The following is a 22293-nucleotide window of genomic DNA, read 5'->3' as shown; positions in this document are numbered from 1 at the left end:
GGCTGCTCAGTTAATGGCTGCCCGGGCATCGCCTCATGCAGACCGGTCGTTCCCTCAGTCTGTGTCGCTGTCTGGCTGCCGCGGCTTGGGAGGGAGGGAGGGAGGGAGGGAGGGAGGATGGACGGATGGATGGATGGATGGATGGGAGAGGTTGTCCGCTGTGGGCGCACGCAATGGCTGCCCGTCTCTCCGCGGCTCGGCTGCTGTGGTAAACCCATGGCCGGCCGGCCGGGGATGGGGGGGACGACCTCGCACAGCTCCTGCATTGGGACAGGCTGGGCCGGGCGCTGTGGTGGAAGGGCCTCCGGGGCGTTCTAGAGCTGGTACCAAGCGATGCAAGAGCGAGGTTAAAATTCGTGTTAAAGTAATTTAAAAGAGGCTGAGCGCGGGGGTGTGGAAGGGGCCTTGAGTCCTTGTCCGTCCTCGGAAGTGACGGGCTGGGGAGGCCGCTGGCTCCTCCTGCCGGTAGGGAAACATTAACCTGGGGTGCTGCTGTCATTTGGGGATAAAGAAGGTTAGAAAGTTCCTTGCAGAAAACAGTTCAAGACTTAAATAGGCGCAAACGACAATGCAAATTCCCATTTTTACGGTTGATGCCTTTACAAACCGGCCATTTTCTGGAAATCCTGCGGCAGTTTGTCTGCTTGAAAATGTAAGTTAAAAAAAAACCATTTTATGAGGGACTGCAATGGTATTTACCATTCTGTACTTAACCTGGGCACTCAGGACTGCATTAGACTTTGCTTCCTTTACTCGGGGGTTCTGCTTGCAAGCGTTGTTTGTAGTTGCTCCAGAATACAGAGAAATTAGCACAGGCGTACTCGTTTTCCATCAGGATAATTTCATACAAGACACTCTTTGTATTTTTGTGGAGGTTTTTTGTTTGTTTGTTTGTTTTAATGAATATACTGGTTTTATTTTGGGTTAAGAAGAAATGGCTTAATTTCTTAAGCCAATGGATTCAGAGTGAACTCTCTGAAAGGAAATGCAATAGCATAGAATCACTACTCGATAGTTTTTTAATGAGGTGTTGGAAGTGTGGGTTTGGTTTTGATGTGGGGTTTTTGTGTTTCCCCCTCATTTTTATTTTTTTTCTTTCTATGGAAGGGAAATGGAGTATAGACTTGGATCTGAGTCTTTCACTGTTAGTCTGTCAGCTTAAACAGACAGTTTTCACTGCTTCAAGGTTGTGTGGTACTTTTAGTGCAATTGACAGTAGTCACCCTCCTCATCAAGCTGTTCTGAACAGTTGGTACTAATTGGTACCCTGTAGACAATTTCTACCAAAAACTAATTATTAAAGTGGATTAGAAATGTATAGGTCTTACATTATTTGTATAGTAACACTTGATGAAAATTGTAAGTATGAAAATATATGTAGAGCAGTCAATGATAGCTTGTACTGACAACATGAATCCTTTCTAAATATTCCTAAGCCTATCCAGGTCTCATACAATATAGCCTGCTTGCCGGATCAGTTGAAGTTATGATTGAGAACATCTCCCTTGAGACGTATTTTTGGGCCCCTAAAATCTAAATGCCACCTCTCAGAATGAACTTACTTTAAAACTACGAGCTTCTAATTGCATTTTTACATTAATTTTACTTTATTGCATTAGTGTATTGTGAGGGCAACTTATTTGCATGTTGCCTTTGGAGTGTTGAGATTTTAAAGTGGGGTTTTTTTCTGCAGTACCTGAGGCTAGAGGCTCTAGTGTCAAAGTTAAAGCTGAGATTCAGGTAAAGCAGATTCTAATACATAATTTTATTCTAAGGTCCAGGAAAGTATGGTGCAGCTAGCAGCAGTATTTCTGTTCTCTGTTCCCTTCAGAGTCTCAGCAGGTGCTTTACAAAAACCATTGAGAGTAGTAGTGCAAGAATGGCAAAACAAGCTCTTTCAGTATTTCAGAAGTGCCACAGGATGGCAGTATTTCAATAAAGTTTTATTATTTTTAATAATGGTCTTTATTCTGCTTTAGTATCTTTAGAGTAATTGACAGAACAATTTCCCTGGAATAAAGGAGAGGCACTTGTCACTGTAAAATGTTAGAATGTTCTTTCATTGTATAGAATTCACTCTGCAAGCACGGGTCTGCAATACACATCAGCAATTGTTTCATATCTGTAGTATGGGATCATTGGCTGAAAAGGATTATAGTTATTAAGGGAAATAAGTAAAGCTAGCAGGGCAAATTTTTATCTATCAGAGGTTGAATCTGACCAGGTCCACTCAGTACTTTGCTCTCTTTGCATGTCAATATTTTAAAGACCAGATTCTCAAAACCTGGGCAGTCGGCATAATTGTGGGGAGAGAGCAATGGAACAAGGGTGAAGTAGAATTTTATACAATAGCTACAACTTGTGTATCCTGGGGTCAATGTTCACTGGCTTAAATCTGCAGGCAGTTAGAGCAGAATGTCGTCCTAGCCCCTAGCCGTTACTACATACCTCTGGCTGGCATGCATTTTTCAGAGTTATAACTAGAGAGTTGTAGTTGGTGATCTAAAGATCATATTAATAATGACATCTCAGGGTGACTTTAATTATGGCTTCAAAAAAAAGTTTGTGTTCATGGAAAGGTGGAGTTTAGGATTTTTGGTGATTTTATTTTCCACGTATTCCAAGAATTTCTAAACTAGTAGGACAAATATTAGAAATGCCCAAGTATCACAATGATTAAACTAGTCATTCTGTTTTATTCTTAAAGTTTTTTTTAACTCTTACAAAGTATTTTGAACTAAAAAAGAATCTTATGTTTTATTATACTAGAAAATGAAGTGACTGTATTTATTTGACAGAAAGTTTGATTCTGTGGTTTTTGGCCTGCTTTTAATTGGGTTTGTTGTTTCATCATTAGGACTTGGATGAAGATTTGCACCAAAAAATTGCGACAGAAATGAACCTTTCAGAAACTGCTTTCATCAGAAAACTGCACCCAAGAGATGACTTTACCAAAAGTGAGCGTTTCTGTTTACCCACCAAAATCTCTTGCAAGGGAATAGGAAGACATTGTGGGTGCATTTATAAGGAATGGTGCTAAGACAGCCAAAGCAAAACCTTGGAGTGACGATGTATCTTACTTAAGATAATAATAATAAGCCTTTTGCACATGGATTCTTTAAAGTATTTGTGCTGCATATCAAATTCATTTATTGATAAATTATTATTCATTATTATTGATTCATTATTATTGATAAATTAGACCATTTGTTTTAGTGCCTTTTACTAAATAAGCAAGTTGTATGAGAAAATCTAAAAATGCTGTGCAAAGATCCTTCAATTAATACTTCCGTTACTACTAATCTCCTGGGATAATTTCTTATTATACAAGCAGAAGAATAGAGGACGGAATGATCTTATTCTATATGCACAAGACTGCAAAGTGAGTAGAATCTGGTTTGGCTGTTCAGGAAATCATCACTGGGATAACTGTAAGCTATTATTTGAGTTTGTCATGAAATCTCATAAACTATCTGTGGATCAAATACTGGAAAATACATGTTTCCAACAAAACTGGGAAATCTGAAGTTACCCAAAATAAAGACATTAGGCTGCTTATTTGATTGGTTTGAATGAAGGGACTTCACTGGTGTTCTTTGGTAAGGTACATGTATACAATGTGAGAGGAAATGGAGAGACACTAGACAAAATAGAAAATATCAGGCAAGTACAGAGTCTGGTCAAAATCACTTGTGGATTAGTTTTCAGCTGAATCTGCTCACTTTGCACTCGTGTGTGGCAGTGTGTGGCATGAGCTGCAGGGTTGGAACCCCAGTAGCCTGGAGTTAGATTCCAGGTGAAGGTGCCCCGTTGGCATGCCCTTGCTTTGATACAACATGGTGGAAGAGAGAGATGAACAGCTTTGGGGTTATCGGCTGTCTGAAAGAGGCCCTAGAACAGTATGCAAAGAAACTTTATCATTTGATTGTTTGTTCAGGGAGTGGGATTTTGTACAGTCTAATTAAGAGGATTTTCTTAAAGCAGTAACAATCACCGCTTACTCCTATTGTTAATAAACTGGAATTTGTCTTAGGGTTACACTAATTGCTTGAATCAAGAAGTGATAATACTTTTCATTTTTCATGTTGACCTTGCCAATATGGTTAACGCATTTATTTATTTTTCAAGTCATCCATATCCAACAGTATATAAAACTGCAGCTTCTTTCTTATTAAAGTGCTTTTGATATTAATGAGACTAGAGTTTGTGACATCAGATCCACACAGCTGCAGAAGAGGTGCACAGGTTTTTTGAAGGAATTTAGTCACTGAGCTACACCTGAGAATGTGTGTATTAAGGGGTGCTGGGAGCAAGAGGAGACCAGGAACATCAGAATGTCATTTATGAGACTATCATTTGCTTCTGGAACATTAATTGATGTAGTAAGGGCTCCCGGACAAAGAGTTTGTTTCTGCAGGAGTCTGAGTTTGTGATCAGTGTATTTCACTTTAATGTAATTTTTAAAAATTAAAATTTTTTAGGGATACATTGATTTACAAGAATACAAAATGTCTTCTCAGTCTGAGTACAGCTGTATGACTCAAGCATCCAGGCAGGTGTTCTGGGTCACAGGGCTTCTCTGTCTCTGGTCAGTCATGACTTGTTTCCTCCTGCTTTCAGCCACAATTTCCACTTGGGGGAGTGCATTAACACCACAGGACAGGCTCACAGCTGGGTTCTGTGTCTGCCCTGTCTTGGAGCACTTCTCTGTCCATTAGTTTCATCCACTAGGTTTTGTTGGAATTCTATTTGTTTTCATTAGATTGGGGACTCTGACTTTTGTGCACTAATTTTTCACAGGGGTAATGACAAGTCTGGTGGGTTTTTTTAAAATTTGTTTCTTGCTTTTGCACCTTCTAGTTATGTTTGTATGGTAATTAAAAAATATATTTTCATAAACGTTATCTTAAATACTATGGTGCAAGAACTCTGCAAAAGCTACAGGAAACCATATATAGTGCACTTGGGTTCCAGTTCTTTTAAACAACATGTAGAAATATGATTTCTAGTGAAATGAAGGGGTAGCGTACATTAAGGGCTTTTACCAGGCTTGACTGGTGGTTTGAGCAAAATAGTTAGTAACTGACCTAGCTCTGATACAGGTTCCATTATGCCAGCAAAGCTATCTTTAACCCCTAAAGGGTAACCCAGCCTGCGGGTGTATAGAGATCATGACTCTGACTTCATAGGATTCTATAATACACAAGGACACAGAGGCTTTATCTTCTAAAATTATGTTCTACTTTATTACAGATTACCACAAATATCACAAAAATCCCCACTAGCAAGCATACCTATGATTAATGAAGTGAATATATACATATTTCTCAAGCTATTACAAATTATTATCTGTGATCAATAGTATAGCAGGAATCGATCATAGCAGCAAGAAGTATATATATGATATTACAGGTTACTACAAGCATATCGCTAGTCAATAATCAAAGTTATCGATAACGTAACAGCAGATATACTTATGATAGATTACTTATATGTACATATATGGTATGAAGCACATTAAATAGATTCCAGGGGGGAGGACGAACAGATCCCAGAAGGAGGACCCAGAAGTGGGAGGAAAAACCAGACCAAGCCCAGAAGTGGGCCCAGAGGGGGCCCAGTAAAATAACAGTCTCACTTCAAAGGTGATCTGTGTCATGGACCTTGGAGTCAGCCATGTGTTCCCGGCAAGGGCCCATGATCCTGTGTGTGCAGGTTGAGAAGGTTTGTGCAGACCTGTTTAGGAAGGGAGTAATATATGTAGCTCTTGGAGAGACAAGCTCCATTTTGAGTAAAAATTAAATAATTTTAATGTCGTAGAGACGCAAGAGAATGTCGGACAGCACCACTTCCAGAAGCCAGTAGGTGTTGTTAATTTCTATTTTTTCACCTGGAACAGCTCATAGATGATGATGTTTTCTATTCTCTCAGGCGAATTTTTATTTTTTTCAGACTGTTCCAGTTCTTTCAGTTAGAACAGCCAGTGGCAGTTCTCAGTTTTTACTTTCTCAGATTGTTTTCACCTTTTTCCAGACTTTTTTTTACCGATAAGTTGCTGTTACAGTTTGTTGGTTTTGTTCTCACTGATGATATCTTGGCATGTCTCTGGTTTCTAGCTATGCAGCAGCGCTTCAAAGCTGCCAGCTGCCTTTCTCAAGGTTGCTTCTGGTTCCCAGGCCTAGTTCCCAGGCCAGCAGGCATTTCTACTCTGCAGCTCCTTTGCTCTTTTAACAAAGTAGCTTTCTTCCCTTAGTGGTAGACTCTTGTTGACCTGACTCAAAAGTAATAGCTATTCCAAAAATCAGTACAAAATAGGTTTCTAAAAGTGTGTTTAAGACTAACACTGATTATAACATGCATTTTGATTAACTTGAAATGTCATCGCTCTGCATAAAGTTTTGAGATAAATTGAAGAAATAGATTTCTTCCACTTAATAACGTTAATAAACTTTATTTTTAAGGTTCCTGCTTTGGACTCAGATGGTTCACCCCAGCCAATGAAGTTCCTCTCTGTGGTCATGCTACACTTGCAGCATCTGCTGTGTTGTTTCATGTACAAAGTATGTTTACAAGCTATTTATTTCTATAACTTTTTAGAAAATTTACTTCTAGAAGATCTCTATTTTCTACAACAAAGGCAATTAAATATTGAGAACATTTAGAGAACGCTTACGGAGGTACCTTAGGAATTGTCTTTTACAACTGCTCTGTAATTGTAAGGTTGTAGCCTGATGCCTACACTTGGATTCCAATGCCCTACTGTTACTCTTGTTTAAGAAAAATGCTAGATATGCAGATGTCATCTGGGAGAGGTACAGCAGAATTTGATGAATAGGGGAATATTGCCCTTTCTGTTAAAAGGAAATTCCCATTCATTCCAAGAATGTGCAGGAAAGATTCACTGGCGATTGCTGTGTTTATTAGCCTCAGCAGATTATTTATTGAGTTAGTTGGGAATTTTGTCTGAATATACTGAGCGACTCTTAAGAGTTATAGTAATTTAGATTCAAATTCTTATGTTTGGTAATGTTCTTTCTCTAGAAAACACAAATTCAGTTCTCACATTTGTGACATTGAGTGGGGAATTAAAAGCCAGACAAGTGGAAGATCATATTGTCCTTGACTTACCACTTTACATAACCTACCCGCAGGTCAGTCAAAATTTTATTCATTAAAATCTTTCAAGGAAAGTACATCTTTATGTTTGTATGTGTATATATCTGTCTATCTATAGTTGGATAGGTACATATATATGGTGTTCTATTTTTTACAGTGTGGTTTTGTTGTTTTTTTCTTCAGGTACTTCAGGAAGTAGAAGAGTTAATAAAGGTAAAAAAGAATCTATACATGGTCTCAGAAGCATGTTTATACTTATGTATAAGCTATATATATGTGTATATATATAAGCTATATATATGTGTGTGTATATATATAACATATATAAGCTATACTAATATATTAAAAAGGCTGAAAAGTGGCAATGTGGCTTTGCTTGATGTACTCCTGAACTTGAAACACTAAACTTTAAAGGTCTGAGTCATGCAGTTAAGGAAATGGAATACTCCAAAATGCTGGAGTTGAACTTTTATCTCCCACTACCATTGACTTGGAGCGTCAGTGTTTATTTCAGTCCATTTCCAGCCTATTGTATTCATGTGAGGGCAATCTAGTGTCCTTGCCTTCTTCTAGGTCCCTGAATTTCTTTCCAAGTTGACATAATGCAGAGCTCTTAGCACCTACCCATGTCCGTTCACACACTTAGTGCATTTACTTTTCTTGATTGCATGTACTTGAGGGCTGTGTGAAAGACCTTGCATAAGCCCTGTTCTAGCAGGGAATTTGTTCCATGAAAATGTTAAGGAAATAATACTTCATATTCAAATGATGATGTTTTCCTTTGTCTTTTCCATCAGGCAGCTGTTGGTGACATGATTGTTCAAGATCTGCGTTACTCTCCTGACACAAAGAAACTCTTAGTCCGCCTCAGTGATGCTTATGACAGGTGTCTTATACTTTTTTTTTTTTAAATCAAGTGTGCGGAAATTGAGTCTACTTGTTTAGCCTCCATTCCTTACTCACTAGGCTCTTTTATCTAGTTTTAAAACAGGTGGAGTTTAAAAACTTGCATTGAAACTCCTGTGCTAAATAGTTGTTTAATCTTCTCATGTGAGCTTATTGAACCTGCAAAGCTACATAAGATCAGTCTGAAATCTGTCTCCAAGAAAAGGAGGTGTAGGAAACAGTTTTAATAATGTTATATTTTCCCTGTACATCTGAGTTAAAAAAAAAAAAAAAGATCTAGTAACCTAACAGGAAATTAGGAGTCTTGCTTCTCAAATGAAGAAGTAATAGTCGCGTAGCTGTAGAGGTCCACTTAGTGAGACAGAGCACATTGACAGGATGCCATGGATTCGTGTTCCCATTTGACTGTAATATTCTTACACATACTTAACAGCATTATAAGTAGCTTTATAAAGGAAATTCCAATTCAAATGATTTCAAAGCATTTGTTAATCTCAGAGAGCTGAATTTCATTGTTAAGTCAAGTGTGATTTGGATATATATTGCTGAAACACAAATTCTTTAATCAGGCCAAATTACTATTACTTTTCTTGCTCTAACATTTAAAGATTGGGCTAGTGGGGAGATAGAAATATTCTCAGTTGAGTACTTATTATTTTTACTCTTTCAGACTTTATTTTGTAGGGAGGAATCTGCAGCTTCACAGGCTTCAGACTGTTGTAGAGTCATGAATTCCATGAAGACCTGAAAGCTGTTACTTGTTTGCTTGCTCTGAAAGGAGATGGAGTGCTTACTGTTTGCATTCTGTAGTGATGAAGTATTTCTTTCAATGATTGAAATGATGAAACAGAAGTGTGCATTTTTGTAGCTAATAATCCAGGATGCTCTGTTTTCAGAAATAAATAGGAAATGCATGACTTAAACTTTTTTCTCTACTCACTCAGAGCATACTGAATTCAGAGTAGTCTTCTGTGAAATGACATTGGAAGACAATGCTAGGAATCTTGTCCACTCTTACCATTTTACCATGGCTGTTTTGGGATCGTAGAGAAGATGATTTTGTAGTTTTCTGTTTCTTTTCAGTACTTAAATTAATGTAAAAATGAAGAATATGGACTATTAAAGATCTTTAATTACATTCAAGGTCTGTGTTGGAAGGACTGCAAGTGAGCGCACAACGCTTTTTGTCAGCTGAAAAGACAGGAAAAGTGAAAGGACTCATACTCACTCTTAAGGGAAATTCCAGTGGAAAACAGAAAGGCCATGATTTTTACTCCAGATATTTTGCACCTTGGTATGGAGTTCTGGAAGACCCTGTTACAGGTATGTGTGTGATAAGCGACTCTTACTCTTGTTTCAGTTCAATTCAAAGTTTCTTATTAAACTTCATTAATCTGGAGTCTTACTTAGAAATTTGGAGTCTTAATTATAAATTATTGTTTTATATCGACAACAGGAGTGTGCTCATTAAACTGAAATCTTTCATGACTGATGCCAACTCATTCAGAAAAAATCTTCTTGCTGCCCCCAGGCCACATATTCCTGTGCCGTCTTTAGATCTTTTCCCTGAAGTGTTCCAATTGAAGAAAAGTGACAGACCAGTTTGGTATTGAATGAGTATTGCAGTAGAAGTTCATATCCACTTTTTTTTTTATCCTTTTTTTTTTTTGTGCTTCATCTGAGATTTGCTGTACATTCATGACACTTACTGTGGATATTCTCAGGCCTGTGAATAATGTGAACTCAAGTAGTTGTAATATTTAGGGGGAGGAAGGCTGGTTCTCTGCCTGTTCCCTTGATGTTGCTCTCAGTAGATGTGATGATTGCTGCAGAATCGTGTTACTTGCTTAGGTACCAGTTAATTACAGGTTAATTATTAGTCAGCTGAGAATTTGGTCAAAAATGCTCATTAAATGTTTTGCTAAATAAAGAGAAAACTTTCTTTGTTGAAAGAAAGGTTTACAAAGCAATATAAGCCATTTATTTTGGTTATTTTTTAAGCTTGCAGTCATGATTTCCTGATAAAGCCAGAGACAGTCTGATTAACATATCTAATCCCAGAGCTCATTCCTTAGCATTTCTGGGGAGACTAGTAGATATGTAGGAAAAGCTAGAAGCTTCCTGAATATCTGAGACTTTTCTAGGCTTGCTATATCTCACTGCTGCTTGTCTTCCATCTTTGTGTTCTTTCTTTTGTAGAAATAAATCTTTTTATTGTATTGCTGAAGTGTACTTTCAACAGCATTATGGCTTTGTATTATATTTCTTTTGTAACGATTTGTTAATAATGCTACATGTCCTGGTGTCCTTGAGCCCTGATAATTATAGTTACTTTGCTGTAGGGTTTCCAGCAGAGTGTCTTTGCCCCTAGCTGCTAATGTAGACTGAAGCAGCATCTCTAGCTATGAATCTGAGAAATCATCCTAAGATTTTAAGCCATCTGCCAGTCAGGAAACAAGAAATTAATTGGTCTTTTAGCTTTCAGAAGCTGTAGTGAGACCTTAAAGATCTCCTTGAGTTACATCCTGATACTTACCAGCGTTCAACACTGAAAAAAACCTGAGGTTTTGGTGTGAAAACTGTTAGGAGAGGAAATGCCTTAGTTTTACAGTGACTTCTATCCACCTGTTCCTATTCTTAAAAAAATATCCAGAAGCCTGTTCAGCTTTTTGATGGATGGCCATTCATATTTCATTGAATAACATCATGTTTAGGTGAATAATATTTTGAATTTAATATTTTGAGATTCTGTTATTAGGAAACTTCACTTCTGGTGAACAATTAATACTTTGGCTCAAGTATTTTAGTCGGTACTATTTCTTATTCCTACCGGTTGTGGCTAATCATGAAGCCCTCACCTAGGCAACACTGCCATTGAAGCCAGAGGATGAGGAATTAATACTGTTTTGTCAAAGATAAAAGAAATGTTAAAGTATTAAGTTCTGTCTGCTGTGCAAACTCTTAGGTATTTTTGCCCAAGACACACGGGGCGCTTGATTTGTTTATGGCATTTACATTTTGAATGTGCTTGCTCGAGAAAGTAGTGATTATAATTTAATTCTGTACTGTTTCCAATTTCTTTTAAGGATCTGCCCATGCTGTTTTAAGCAGCTACTGGTCAGAGCAGCTGGGGAAGAAAGAGATGCTCGGTAAGAGAAATTGTTTTCTTGCAAAGATGCCCATTTATGTAAAAGCTACTCACTGAAAAAGATGTATTATTATTGTTACAATCCAAACTGTAGCAATAACTCCCTATACATTTCCTCAGTATTAATGGAATATTATGTAATATTTTGTGTGTGAGGTAATCTTTAAAAAATTGCTTTCTTTCCTTCCCACCAATACGACGCATCATGCCTGCAGGGAGTTTGAAGTCTCAGTTTCTGGATTGTAACTCTCTGCAGTTAGTTTTTGATCTCAGCTTTTGGTATTTAGTTCTCATGACCTTTCATCATAACTGAAGCTTGGTGAACTTCAGATGCTGTGGGTTTTGTGTGTTGTTTTTGTGCTTGAATTTTACTTTACTACTTGGTCTTTATGGCTTGCACTTTGGGTATCGGGGAAAAAAGTAATTGGTGTTTTCACTCACAATGTGTAATTTTCAGTTGAATTTGAACAGTGTTTTTCTTTCCCTTCTTGTATATTAAGATGAGATCAAAAAAAGTCACGAGGTTTCTGCCTGATTTTGGAATTTTCAGAATTACTCCAGATTAATCCCTTCAGTATCTTCTTTAGGAAACTTAGGGTCTAGAATAACTAGTGTTTTTATAGCTAGATAAGAAGAGATGATATGTTTTTAATGTTCAGATTCTACTTACAGAATGTGCTTTATGGTACAGGGTTTTTTTCTGGCTTCTGTTGCATCTGTGTATTTAGGTATGAAGATCAGTTTTCCTCAGGAGGATGATCTTGTACATGGTAGCAAGGAAGGATATAAGAAACAATAGTCACTTACATTACAAGAACAGAAAGAATGTGATTGACGTTAAATATATAAGAATGGGGACAAGATATGTGGGCACTGGCAAACTTTATTTGTTTTATTGTATTTGCAGTCTTACTTTTAAATGATTAAGCTTAAAGGAATTTGAGATGACTGGACCTCTGAAGTCAGAGAACAGATTTATTGGTAATTTTTAATCACTGGGATATGCTTATTAAATCACATATTTGTTGTTAAGCAAGAAACTGAAGAACTTGGTGGAAAAAAACAAGAGAAACCGTTAATACTAATCCACAATGACAGAGACCTTCTCCATCGTTAATTGAACAAAAGGTTTGACGTTCTGTTCTGAAGATCTCATATTTGCATTTGTATCACACAGACCTGTGATAGTTTCCATAACGTTGGGGGGAAAAATCCCAACGTATTTTCTGAAGAGGAGAAATTGTCTTTGGTAATGCATCCTTATGGACTAACTGTTTCTCAGAAGATTTTGAATTTTCTGATGTTAATGTGGAATTTAAAACCCTTCCATGCTATCTATAGACGCTGCTTCTTTAAGTAATCAAACAGACAGGAATTCTGTCTGTATTTTTAGATGATACTTTCTACCTGTTTTGCATTTTCATTTTGTATTTTGTATGTACTGTGCCATTTCCTCTTTTAAACAAACATCTCAAGCAGCAAAGGCAATTGATACTGTAATTAGCTTCTCTAATGTGTTTGGCACAGAAAAAAAGTTCTATTTGCCCACAAGATAGATTATTTTTTAAAAAAAAAAATTATTTCATGCGTATATATTTCATCAAACTTCTTTAGTGGTAGAAATCATACAAAACAGATTTAAAGAGAACAAGTTCATTTGACATCTGATCAACATGTGGTCTCTATGTGTGTTTATGAGAAATAACTTTTCCTTACATGCATGAGGGGTATCAGGTAGTACTGGGGCAAATCCTGTTACTAATGAGATCATTTGGAAATGATGGCTGGCAATCAAGAAGATTGCATATCACCAAAGATTAATAAATAAGAGCATATTTTGACTTTTTAGAAACCTTTTTGGTAGCTTCTGTAATATCCGATACCTGTTATTACAAGAATAAAGGAAGATTTTCTTCCGTAAAATGAAAGATCCGATAGTTCCAAAATAGATCAGATATGAAATAATATAAGAATGAGGAACATTAAATCCATTGTCAGATCTCTCTGGGTTTTGTGACCTCCAGGAGGAGGTCAGCTGCATCTCTACTGAAGTATCAGACATAATTTCCTGTGTTTGGGTTCTCTTCCTACTTTTATTAGACCAAATTGTCAATAACCACCCCCATGAACTACAAAGAATTTTCCAGTCTTTTTACAAGGTGAAATACTTTATGGTGTTTCTTGAAACTATGTACATATCATTGAATTTAACCTGAATGTTAAATCAGAGTTCAGTATCAGTCCTTGCCTTTTTTTTATTTGAAGGGTCTTTTGCAATATTTAAAACATTGTAATCTCTCACATCAGATGTATAGACTTTCATAATTGCTAATGAAGGCAATATTTAGCAACTGTCTCTGTATCCAGCCCTTCACACAGTTTTCACATTTCTAAGATAACATTTATAAGCGTGCATAAGGAATTCAATAAAACCAAACAGATTATAGAGGCCTTCCCAAATTATTGTGAAGAGAAGGTAATCTCAGGTGAAGCTAGAGGAATCTTTCTGAACCTGTTTACTTCAGACAACTTTATGTATTTGTGGGGAAATTTTGGTTCTTGTTACTTCTTTTTTCTGATTCCTTCCCAGTACAGAACAAGTTTTATAATATTTGAGGTGGTGTGTTTGGTGGGGTTTTTTTTGGAGGGGGGGGGGGGACACCAACCAAAAACCAAGCCTTACTTTAATAACTGTAAGATCATACTTTCAAAAATTTTGCCAGGATTTCTTTCAATACAAAGTCTGTCCCATCTTCTAACTTTTCAGTCTCTTTGGCCTTTTTTTTTTTTTTTCTTTTTATGTGAAGAAGTTGCTTTACTCAGGTAGAATTAATCTACCTGTATTTAAGTTTTTGCTAATTTGAATTCTCATGAAGTGAAGAGTTTTGCGGAGTTGTAATTGCAGCTTTCATCGTTCCCAGGTAATCTCTACATAAAAATTGACCACATCAGATTTATACACAAGTGTAAAATTTCTGCCAAATGTTCCATGCAGGTCTGTCTGCTTTCAGACATAGCATGAAATAGCAATGCTTCTGTGCAAGAGAAAGAAAAGATCGTGTTTTTTTCATATAAACTTGGGTAAAATTTTCTTTTGTGTTTTTGTGGTTTGTTTTTCTACTTGGAATGTTTCCCTAAAAATAAAATAAAATGGACCAGTATCAAAACAGTCTCAGTAATCCTGCCATGAAACACAGCGCTTGGTTCCACATTTAAAGAAAAAAAAAAAAAAAAACAAAACCCCCAACCAACCTCTGAATGTTTGAAATAATTGGTCTCTTTTATTCAAGTTTGCTATCATGAGAGAGCGGGAGAGTTTAGCTGTGTATTAGTATTGTGTATACTATTGCCACTTGGCAATAGCAATTGATCAACTTTAGCATGTTCTGGATCTTTAAGTGTCCAAAATACTCCAATTGAAGGCAGTACTCCATACATAGATACTGTTCTGATGACTTAAAAACAATATCTTGTAGTTCTATAAATGGAAAAGAACATAAATTATCAAAATCAATCTTTCTATAGCTTCTGTTTCCACTCTTTTGGAGTGTTTGCTTTGTCTGAGAATCTAATATCCTGTTATAAGGAAGAGGTTTCTTGTCAGCTGTGGCTGAGAAATGGTTTTAAAGCGTACAGTATATATGCCATCTGTTAGAGATCCTACGCTTTGTTGTGACCTGAATACAATCTCTACCCAATTTACGAGTTGAGGGGTCATGAGGAAAAACATGCCCTTTGGCTTTAAACAACTTTTGCAGTTGTTGGAAATTCATTGAATAAGGAGATTGTGAACGTTAATGCCTCGTCATCCATTTACAGCCTTTTACAGAAACACCGTTGTGTGAAACTCAAACCTTTGTAAATGCCACCCGAACCAGATCATTTTCTGATCAAGTAGTCCTGCAATTGAAATCAGACGACTGAAACAAGCCTACAGACTCAGCATGCCAAGTGAGCATTATCGTCCCACCTGTATATGACTGAACAATTTAGGCAAATGTTCAGTTTTGTAATTATTTACAAGTGGGAGGTTATTTCTCCTTAAACTTTATCCAGCTGTATTAAATTATATATTCAGGATTACATAGATCAGTGTCTATTCCTGTCTATGTAAGAATTTTGTGACAGCTGAAGCAGCATTTATGTTCCTTTGCAGACTTTTTTCACTGGCTGCTTGAGTTTTATTTACCCTTTAGCTAAACACATTCTTTGAACCTAGTATCTACTTCTTATGTTCAATACTGATAAAGAGGTTCTTCATGCTCATGCAGATAATAGTCAGGTGTTCTGCCTTCTTACTTACAGAAACTCTCTGTCCCATGAATGGGAGAATTCAAGACTTCTTTAGATATTCAAAGGAAACTTGGTTGGCTACATCGCAGCAAACTGTCCTTCACTACTTGTATTAACTGGCATCTTTGTTAGACTCAACAGACAAGTTGTAGTCTGAGATAAACCCTCAGCTAATGTTCATCCAGGGTGTCCCTGGTACAGAGCTTGCCCTTCTGCTGCTTGCTTTCTGGAGACAGTCATCATTTCCCTGAGTTTTCATGGATTTTTAAATAATTTGTGATAGATTCTAGTTTTTTAACTGTGGATTCTTGTTTCCATTTAGCTTTTCAATGTTCCCGCCGTGGAGGAGAGTTGAAGATTTCACTGCGTAATGATGGAAGAGTTGACATTGCGGGGCAAATTGCGATTGTATTAAAAGGAAACCTGACTTTCTGAAGAAATTGACACTAACAATTTCATCTCCCACACCTTCCCATTATTCATATTCTGCTGGTTATATCTTAGCTCTAGGCAATGAATCACTGCTGTCCTCAGAAGTCTCTGATTACTTATTTTCCCGTCTAAAAAATTGCTTGAAAATGCTCACTCTAATCTTCAAGATCCTTGGTATTGTTTTCTTCACTTTCTTCTCGTCATTTCATATGTACACTGACCTCAGAAAACGTCCAAGGACAGCTATCTTGTTTTTCTGCTTTTAAATTATTCTTTTCTGTATTTCCAAATTCTGTGTTAAAAGCCATTCCTTCTTCCTCGATTGAATTGTAAACTTTTCCGATTGATAAGAGTCAAACTTCTCCCATATTCAGTCATTCTCCATGAAATCTGACTCCAGTCCTTTAAAAAAAAAAGTAATCTTTTCTCTGCCATATATTGAAGTGATGTTCATATATTCATTAATTTCCTTCTGTAAGAATATGAAAAAAAAATATAAATGGTTTAGAAATGTGCTTTATAGTTCTATTTCATTAACAGTATTTTTAAAGATGAATGGTATTGCGGTGGCTATGGTACTGCTGCTTAGTCAACATTTTTAATTAAAGCTTTAGCAGAAAGATTTAAGAGATTGACACAGTGATGCACATAAAACTGGTTAAAATCTGAAAGAAAACTTTCTTGGTTACAGCACTAGTACTTACTTTCCAAAGACTGGAGATCTGCTCCTGAATTAAAAGTTTCTCCTGTAATTTTCTTCATGAAGTGTTCTGCTTCAGCTTTTGTCACTTAAGTGTTCTTGTCTTTCTCTGGAGTTATTAGGGATATTGAACTGTTTCGTTTACTCTAGCTAAAACTCAGTTTTCCCTTTCAACTTGCTTTTGTCCTAAGCTTTGCTCTATTTCTTTTTCTTTGCAATGTTTCAGGATGAAATATTTTGAACTCGGAGGCATTTTCTTACTGTGGGCACAGCTGGATGTTGGCCTTTTATAAATGATGAGGAATTTAGTTGTGCCAAGTTCTCCTATTTCTAGTTACTTTGAATTTTATCATAACTCTTAACTAACATGTTACTTAAGCCTGGGTAGCTGGAGGCAAGTAACAGTGTGTGTGAAATAGAAGTTTCTAGCTCCTGCTGCTACAAAGAACGTATCAAAAGTATGATTTAAATGCACTACAAAGCTCAAGACCCAAGTGACAAGAACAAGGAATCTCCAAAAGGAGATGCATGTTCTTGGTCTGTATTCAATCCTGCTGAAGATTGTTGACCTGAAATGTGGTTTATAAACACGGACTCATCATCAGATGCAAGATGTGGCTATGGAGACGGCTTAACAGCAATGTTCCAATGACGTATTTAGCAGCTCCCTTGGCCTTGCCTTCTCCCAAAGCAAAAAAAAGATCTGATGACCTGGATCTTCTTGGGGAGCAATATTGCAATCTTGTTTTGCTGCTTTTGCTGCTTCCTACAGGCTTATGCAAAGAGTGAATCTAGCCCAGCCCATAATCTGAGATGCTTTGGAAAAAAAAACCCACCAACTTCCTTAAGAATATAAATGAACTAAAGAAGCAATTATTGTTCACTCGTTCCCATTTAACAAATTGACAGTACAATTATTTTTTTTTTCTCAAGGGGACTAATAATGAACAAAACCCAGTAAATTTTAAATATCCTTGCTATCTGAATTTCCTGACCAAACCAATATCTTTGCTGCCTAATGCATTTTTTTAGAGTTTACTACTACTTAGTCTCTATTTCTGTTCAGGATAGAAAAATCACCAGAGCTCAGGTGGGAGACTCTGCAGTAATGTGTTTGTAATCAACAGATTAGTTAATCAGCCATGATTTATTAATGATGAATTAATTATACCTGATTGTGCAGTTCTGCTGCCTAAATGGAGCTTTAAAGGAGTTATTTTATTAATCATCATTGTGCTAATTGCAGACACTTACAGAAGGATTGCTAATTAAACATGCAACCATATGCAAAACAAGCAAGGCTGCTGAGAGTGGCAAGAAAAAGAACACTCATTTTCTCAGTAGCAACTTTATTCTCCTGAAATACTGTGTAGTTGACCTGGTGATCCTAATTATTCACTAACGCTTATTTTAATACATTGCACATTTTTAGGCAACAGCAAAAGAAACTAATTGTTGTGACAAATTAAATAAAATAAAATTATTTAGAATTTGTGTGGCCTTGCTTCATGTTTTCACGTGAAGGATTTACTTGTTGGTTTGATTAGCTGTGTATAGTTAATCTAACTTAACTTTCTTAACTTTGAGCAAGACCCTGAATGCTGTCACCTTAGCACCAAGCAAAATGTCTGATTACACCTGAAATGAGAACTCAGACTCCAAATTGCATGAGTTTCATATCAAGCAAAAGAGGAACACAGCGTTGTTTAATTAAGTTGATTTCCAAGAGCCAAAGTCAGCACAGAAAAGGCAGGAAGGAAACAGTACTTAAAGGTTGATTTCTGTGAAAAGCCTACTATAATTTAAATAAAAGTTAGTGCCATTTGATCTTCAACTTATGCAGCACAATTCTTAGATCCTTGTAACAGTAAATACAGTCTTTGAGTGCTATAGAACTTCATGCAGACTTCATCATTATGGACTTTCCATGGACTCTTTCTTAGTGGAAGTTGCTAGGCCTTCCTCATAAATTAAATAAAACTTTGTTTTCTGGAACTGCCCATATAATATTACAATTACTAACATGAAAGTTTGGATGTTAATGTTTCTTCAAGAAAATAGTTAATTTGCATTGTTTTGATTAAATCAAAATGTTGAATCAAAATATAAAAGAAGTGAAGATAAATTAAGTGAATTTTCCAACCTTAAGTGGAAGGTTGGAAAAATGCAGTGTCTCTTTGTTTAGTGTTCCTGGTGCAGAGGATTTGCAGGAGTGTTATCTAGATAAGAACAGACAGAAAACATATATCGAAAAGTTGTTATCAAAATTGGAAAATTTTGCAAAAGGTGGAAATAATCGATTTCATGAATGTGTACACAGCAAGAGGTTCTAGAACTGAGCCGTGTGTTCCTTAGTGGATAGGAAGGGAAATTAGCAACAGATGAGGCAGTTTTTTCTGGGAAAGGAAAGATTTCTGTGTCTCAGTATTCATGAGAGTGACAGGGAAACACGCCAGGACCAGAGGGAACCTTCCCAGAAGTAAAAAAAGGAAACTAAATTAAAATTAAGGGTGATGCCTGATCAGGTAAAAATTAAATAAGTTCAATTAAAAACTGAAAAATCTGCCAACTAAGCAGTTTGATTCTGACTTCTAAATTTTTTTATTTTAATTTTTCTGGAGGAGTGGATCTGTCTTTAAAGTAATTACCAGATTGAAACAAAAAGACAGAACAAGGGATTTTTCTCAATTGCTGAGTCACTGTCCTTCTTTTCTTTCCTAAAATTTACTACAAACCATAATTGAAAATTTTCAGAAGAATGGGAAAATGGAGTAACAAAACCCAATATATTACCAGGGAGTTAAAAAGTATGAATATTTTTTTACTACAGGTCAGTTTTAGACTAAGGCCTTTAGTTTAGCCTTAATGCCTAAAGCACAATATGAAAAAAATAAACATTTCTAACTGTTGGTTTCGTTAGTGAGAGATTCGCTTTGACTCGTGTTTTTGACTCAATGTTTGGCAAAGGAGCATTTTCCCTGGTTTTTAATATCATGAATCATATAAGCCTAAGTTTTATCTGCTTTCCAGTGTTCTGTGACTTTTTGGTGTTGCACCCAAACCAAGAAACCCCTTTCCCATATGTAATTTTTGTCCTGTTAAAAATTGCAGGGTAGATAAAATACATTAGGCAAACCCAAGAAAAATTCTCAAGAAAATTTCTAGAATTGTGAAGAGGAAGGAGTTTGAAGGAGATTGAAGTAGGTTTGTGAGGAGCAAGAAACGGAGAAGGAGGTGTGATGCCTGTGGAGAGACTCTGTAATAGGTGCTTAGAGTTAAAACACTTAAGGGCACGTATTCAGTTTGCCACTAGTTGAAGTGAATGATGCGAAGACAGTTTCTTTGTGTGATCTGGGAGTTAGGCTGGAGAAGAGATTATGTAGATTATGGTAGAGCTGGAGCTGAGTATGAGGAGCAACCAAGCCAGGAACCGGAATTTGAATCCACATGTATTCTCTGCTGACCTTTTGCTGTGCTTTGGATCCAAACCAAAGGGGACTTAGCAGAGCACCCATCCCACCGAGATCAATTCAGGTGGGAAATTCCAGCTGGAGTTCTTGATTTATTCGTGTTTCAGAAAGCCTCCTTTCGCCATAAATATTTATGGCTGTAAACAGAAATACATTATAATCTTAATGACTATGATAATTTCACTCACCTATATTCAGAGAAAATGGCTCTTTTCTGAACAAAATAGTTCTGTTTTAAAATCAGCCTTTTGGACTTTATATGTTTATGCGTAGCAGCTTTCTGAAGATGTGTCTGATTGACTGACATATTTAACCTCACAGTCTGTTCTTACCCGTGTTTTTAAGGAGTATGGTTACTACAACTTTCAGCAACCTTTCAGCAGTTAATAGTTAATAGCAACAATAAACAAAGTAGCCTCTTAATAACAAACTGCAGGCACTTTCTCAATAAAGTTACAATTTCAGCAGAAAAAAATGTAGATTAAAAGGAAACACCTGCTCCTGTAAATTACTATGCTGCAGGTACCAACCCAGGAGACTCTGCAGATGGTTCTGTATTTGCAAACCTGACCTCACCACCCCTTCATCAATCTCTGACTGATTGATTCTCTCCAAAGTAGAACAGACCATATCCCAAGGTAGCAGAAGACACCTTTGAATTAGTCCCACTCAGAATACCAATTAATTGGTACTTTAGTTTCCTTTTTGAAGTTCTTAACAAGGAACAAAGACAAAGAAGTCAATTGTCTCATCAAGCAGTAGCGCTGACTAAAAGCTGGTACAGTCAGGCAGTTCCAGGAAGAGCTCCAAAGGGAATGGTACTTCAGGAGATGTAATCTTTGCTAGGTTACCCTGCTGACTGGGAGTGTGAATTAAGTTGTGCTATGCCCTAGGATTCTGTGATGGACAAAAAGAAGGTGGAACCTTGATCCTTAAAATGATACAAAGGGAGTTCATCACTTCAGGTAGCTTTCCTTGCCAGCCAAGAAAAAGTAGAGAGATCATGAGTTCTGTATGTTCGTTTTCCCTCCTCAACTGTTTTCAGGGCTCTTACTTCTTTTATTGAGACCCAAGATTGATTATGCTGGTCTTTTCCTAACTAGGACAAATTTTCTTACGTGCTTCTTCCAATGTGTACCTATGCAAAGGCCTTGTACAATGTATTGGGACCAGTCTTATCAGTGCATCCTTTTTCTTTGTGAAAGAATACATTGACACCCTTTCTGGAAAACAACCCTTCTGAAAAAAAATAGATACAAGCTTGTGTTCCCTATCCAGGCTTACATATTCCTATTTTGTCACCCATACTCCTCAAAATTCAGAGGAAGGTGGAGTGATATGGTGATCCGTTTTGGGCTTCAGTAATACCAGTAAAATATTTGGGTTTGTTTCCTCTTAGTTGGACACTTTGAATTTTACAGCTTCTTTGTTCTCTGAATGCCTGAGATACGTTAAATGACTTCCACTCACCTTAAAGAAGATACGTGCCTTCCCTAAAGAGAAAGATTTAGAGAGTAAGGGAAATTAATCTGCACGCAGTTTGGCAGAATTCTTTGTAGTTTCAGTCTTTTCTTAGATCACTATCTTGGGTTATTAGCTTTGGGGAGTCTTCTCTGCGTTTCGTAGATGTATACGTATAAGGCCATCATCTAATCTGATGGTCTCGGCGCATATCGCAGACAGTAATAGTCTGCAAAGCAACCTGTGCGCTGAAGCCAGCGCTTTGTGATTTAGGTATAGTAGAAAGACATACAAATTTAATATAAGAACAGAAGCTTATGAAGAATCTATCATATTCCTTGGTAAAATATCTGGAAATTTTTTGTTGAAAATATATTCTGTGTTTGCAGTCCATGGTTTTCGAACTTCGTTCTACATCTATTGGATCTTTTTGGTGGGTTTGTCTGTTGGATTTAATAGCCCTTGCTGTAAAGCTTGCATTCATGACTTTTTGATGCTGTAGAACTTGGGGCTGGAAGTTTTCCTGCTGTTTGACTCTAAAAGCATCACTATTCTTTAAACTGATGGCACTTTTATTCAATGCATATTTTTCAGGCAGTCTGAATTACAGAACATAGTTATTACGATGCTCAGACTCTTTTTTTTTTAAGCTGTAAGGAAATCCAAAGTAATACATACCTTTTTGCTCCTCAATCGTGTATGAAAAAGACCACCTACAATAGAAATATAATAGCCTTACTGCATTTTTTGCATTAGGAATTAACATC

The 22293-nt window shown here is 36.7% G+C and overlaps 1 protein-coding gene across 1 annotated transcript; it reads left to right on the top strand.

Moving 5' to 3' along the window:
- The first annotated feature begins 119 nt into the window (after positions 1 to 119).
- Positions 120 to 18092, top strand: PBLD (phenazine biosynthesis like protein domain containing). The gene is made up of 9 exons (XM_074154829.1): positions 120 to 652; positions 2858 to 2957; positions 6462 to 6560; positions 7042 to 7151; positions 7300 to 7329; positions 7914 to 8002; positions 9167 to 9345; positions 11109 to 11171; positions 15786 to 18092. The coding sequence occupies exons 1-9, from the start codon at positions 569 to 571 to the stop codon at positions 15896 to 15898; spliced, it is 867 nt and encodes a 288-aa protein (XP_074010930.1). The 5' UTR covers positions 120 to 568; the 3' UTR covers positions 15899 to 18092.
- Positions 18093 to 22293: the final 4201 nt, after the last annotated feature.

The sequence above is a fragment of the Numenius arquata genome, chromosome 10, assembly GCF_964106895.1.
Source record: "Numenius arquata chromosome 10, bNumArq3.hap1.1, whole genome shotgun sequence".
Taxonomy (NCBI): Eukaryota; Metazoa; Chordata; class Aves; order Charadriiformes; family Scolopacidae; genus Numenius; species Numenius arquata.
This window is presented reverse-complemented; position numbering and strand designations above follow the sequence as displayed.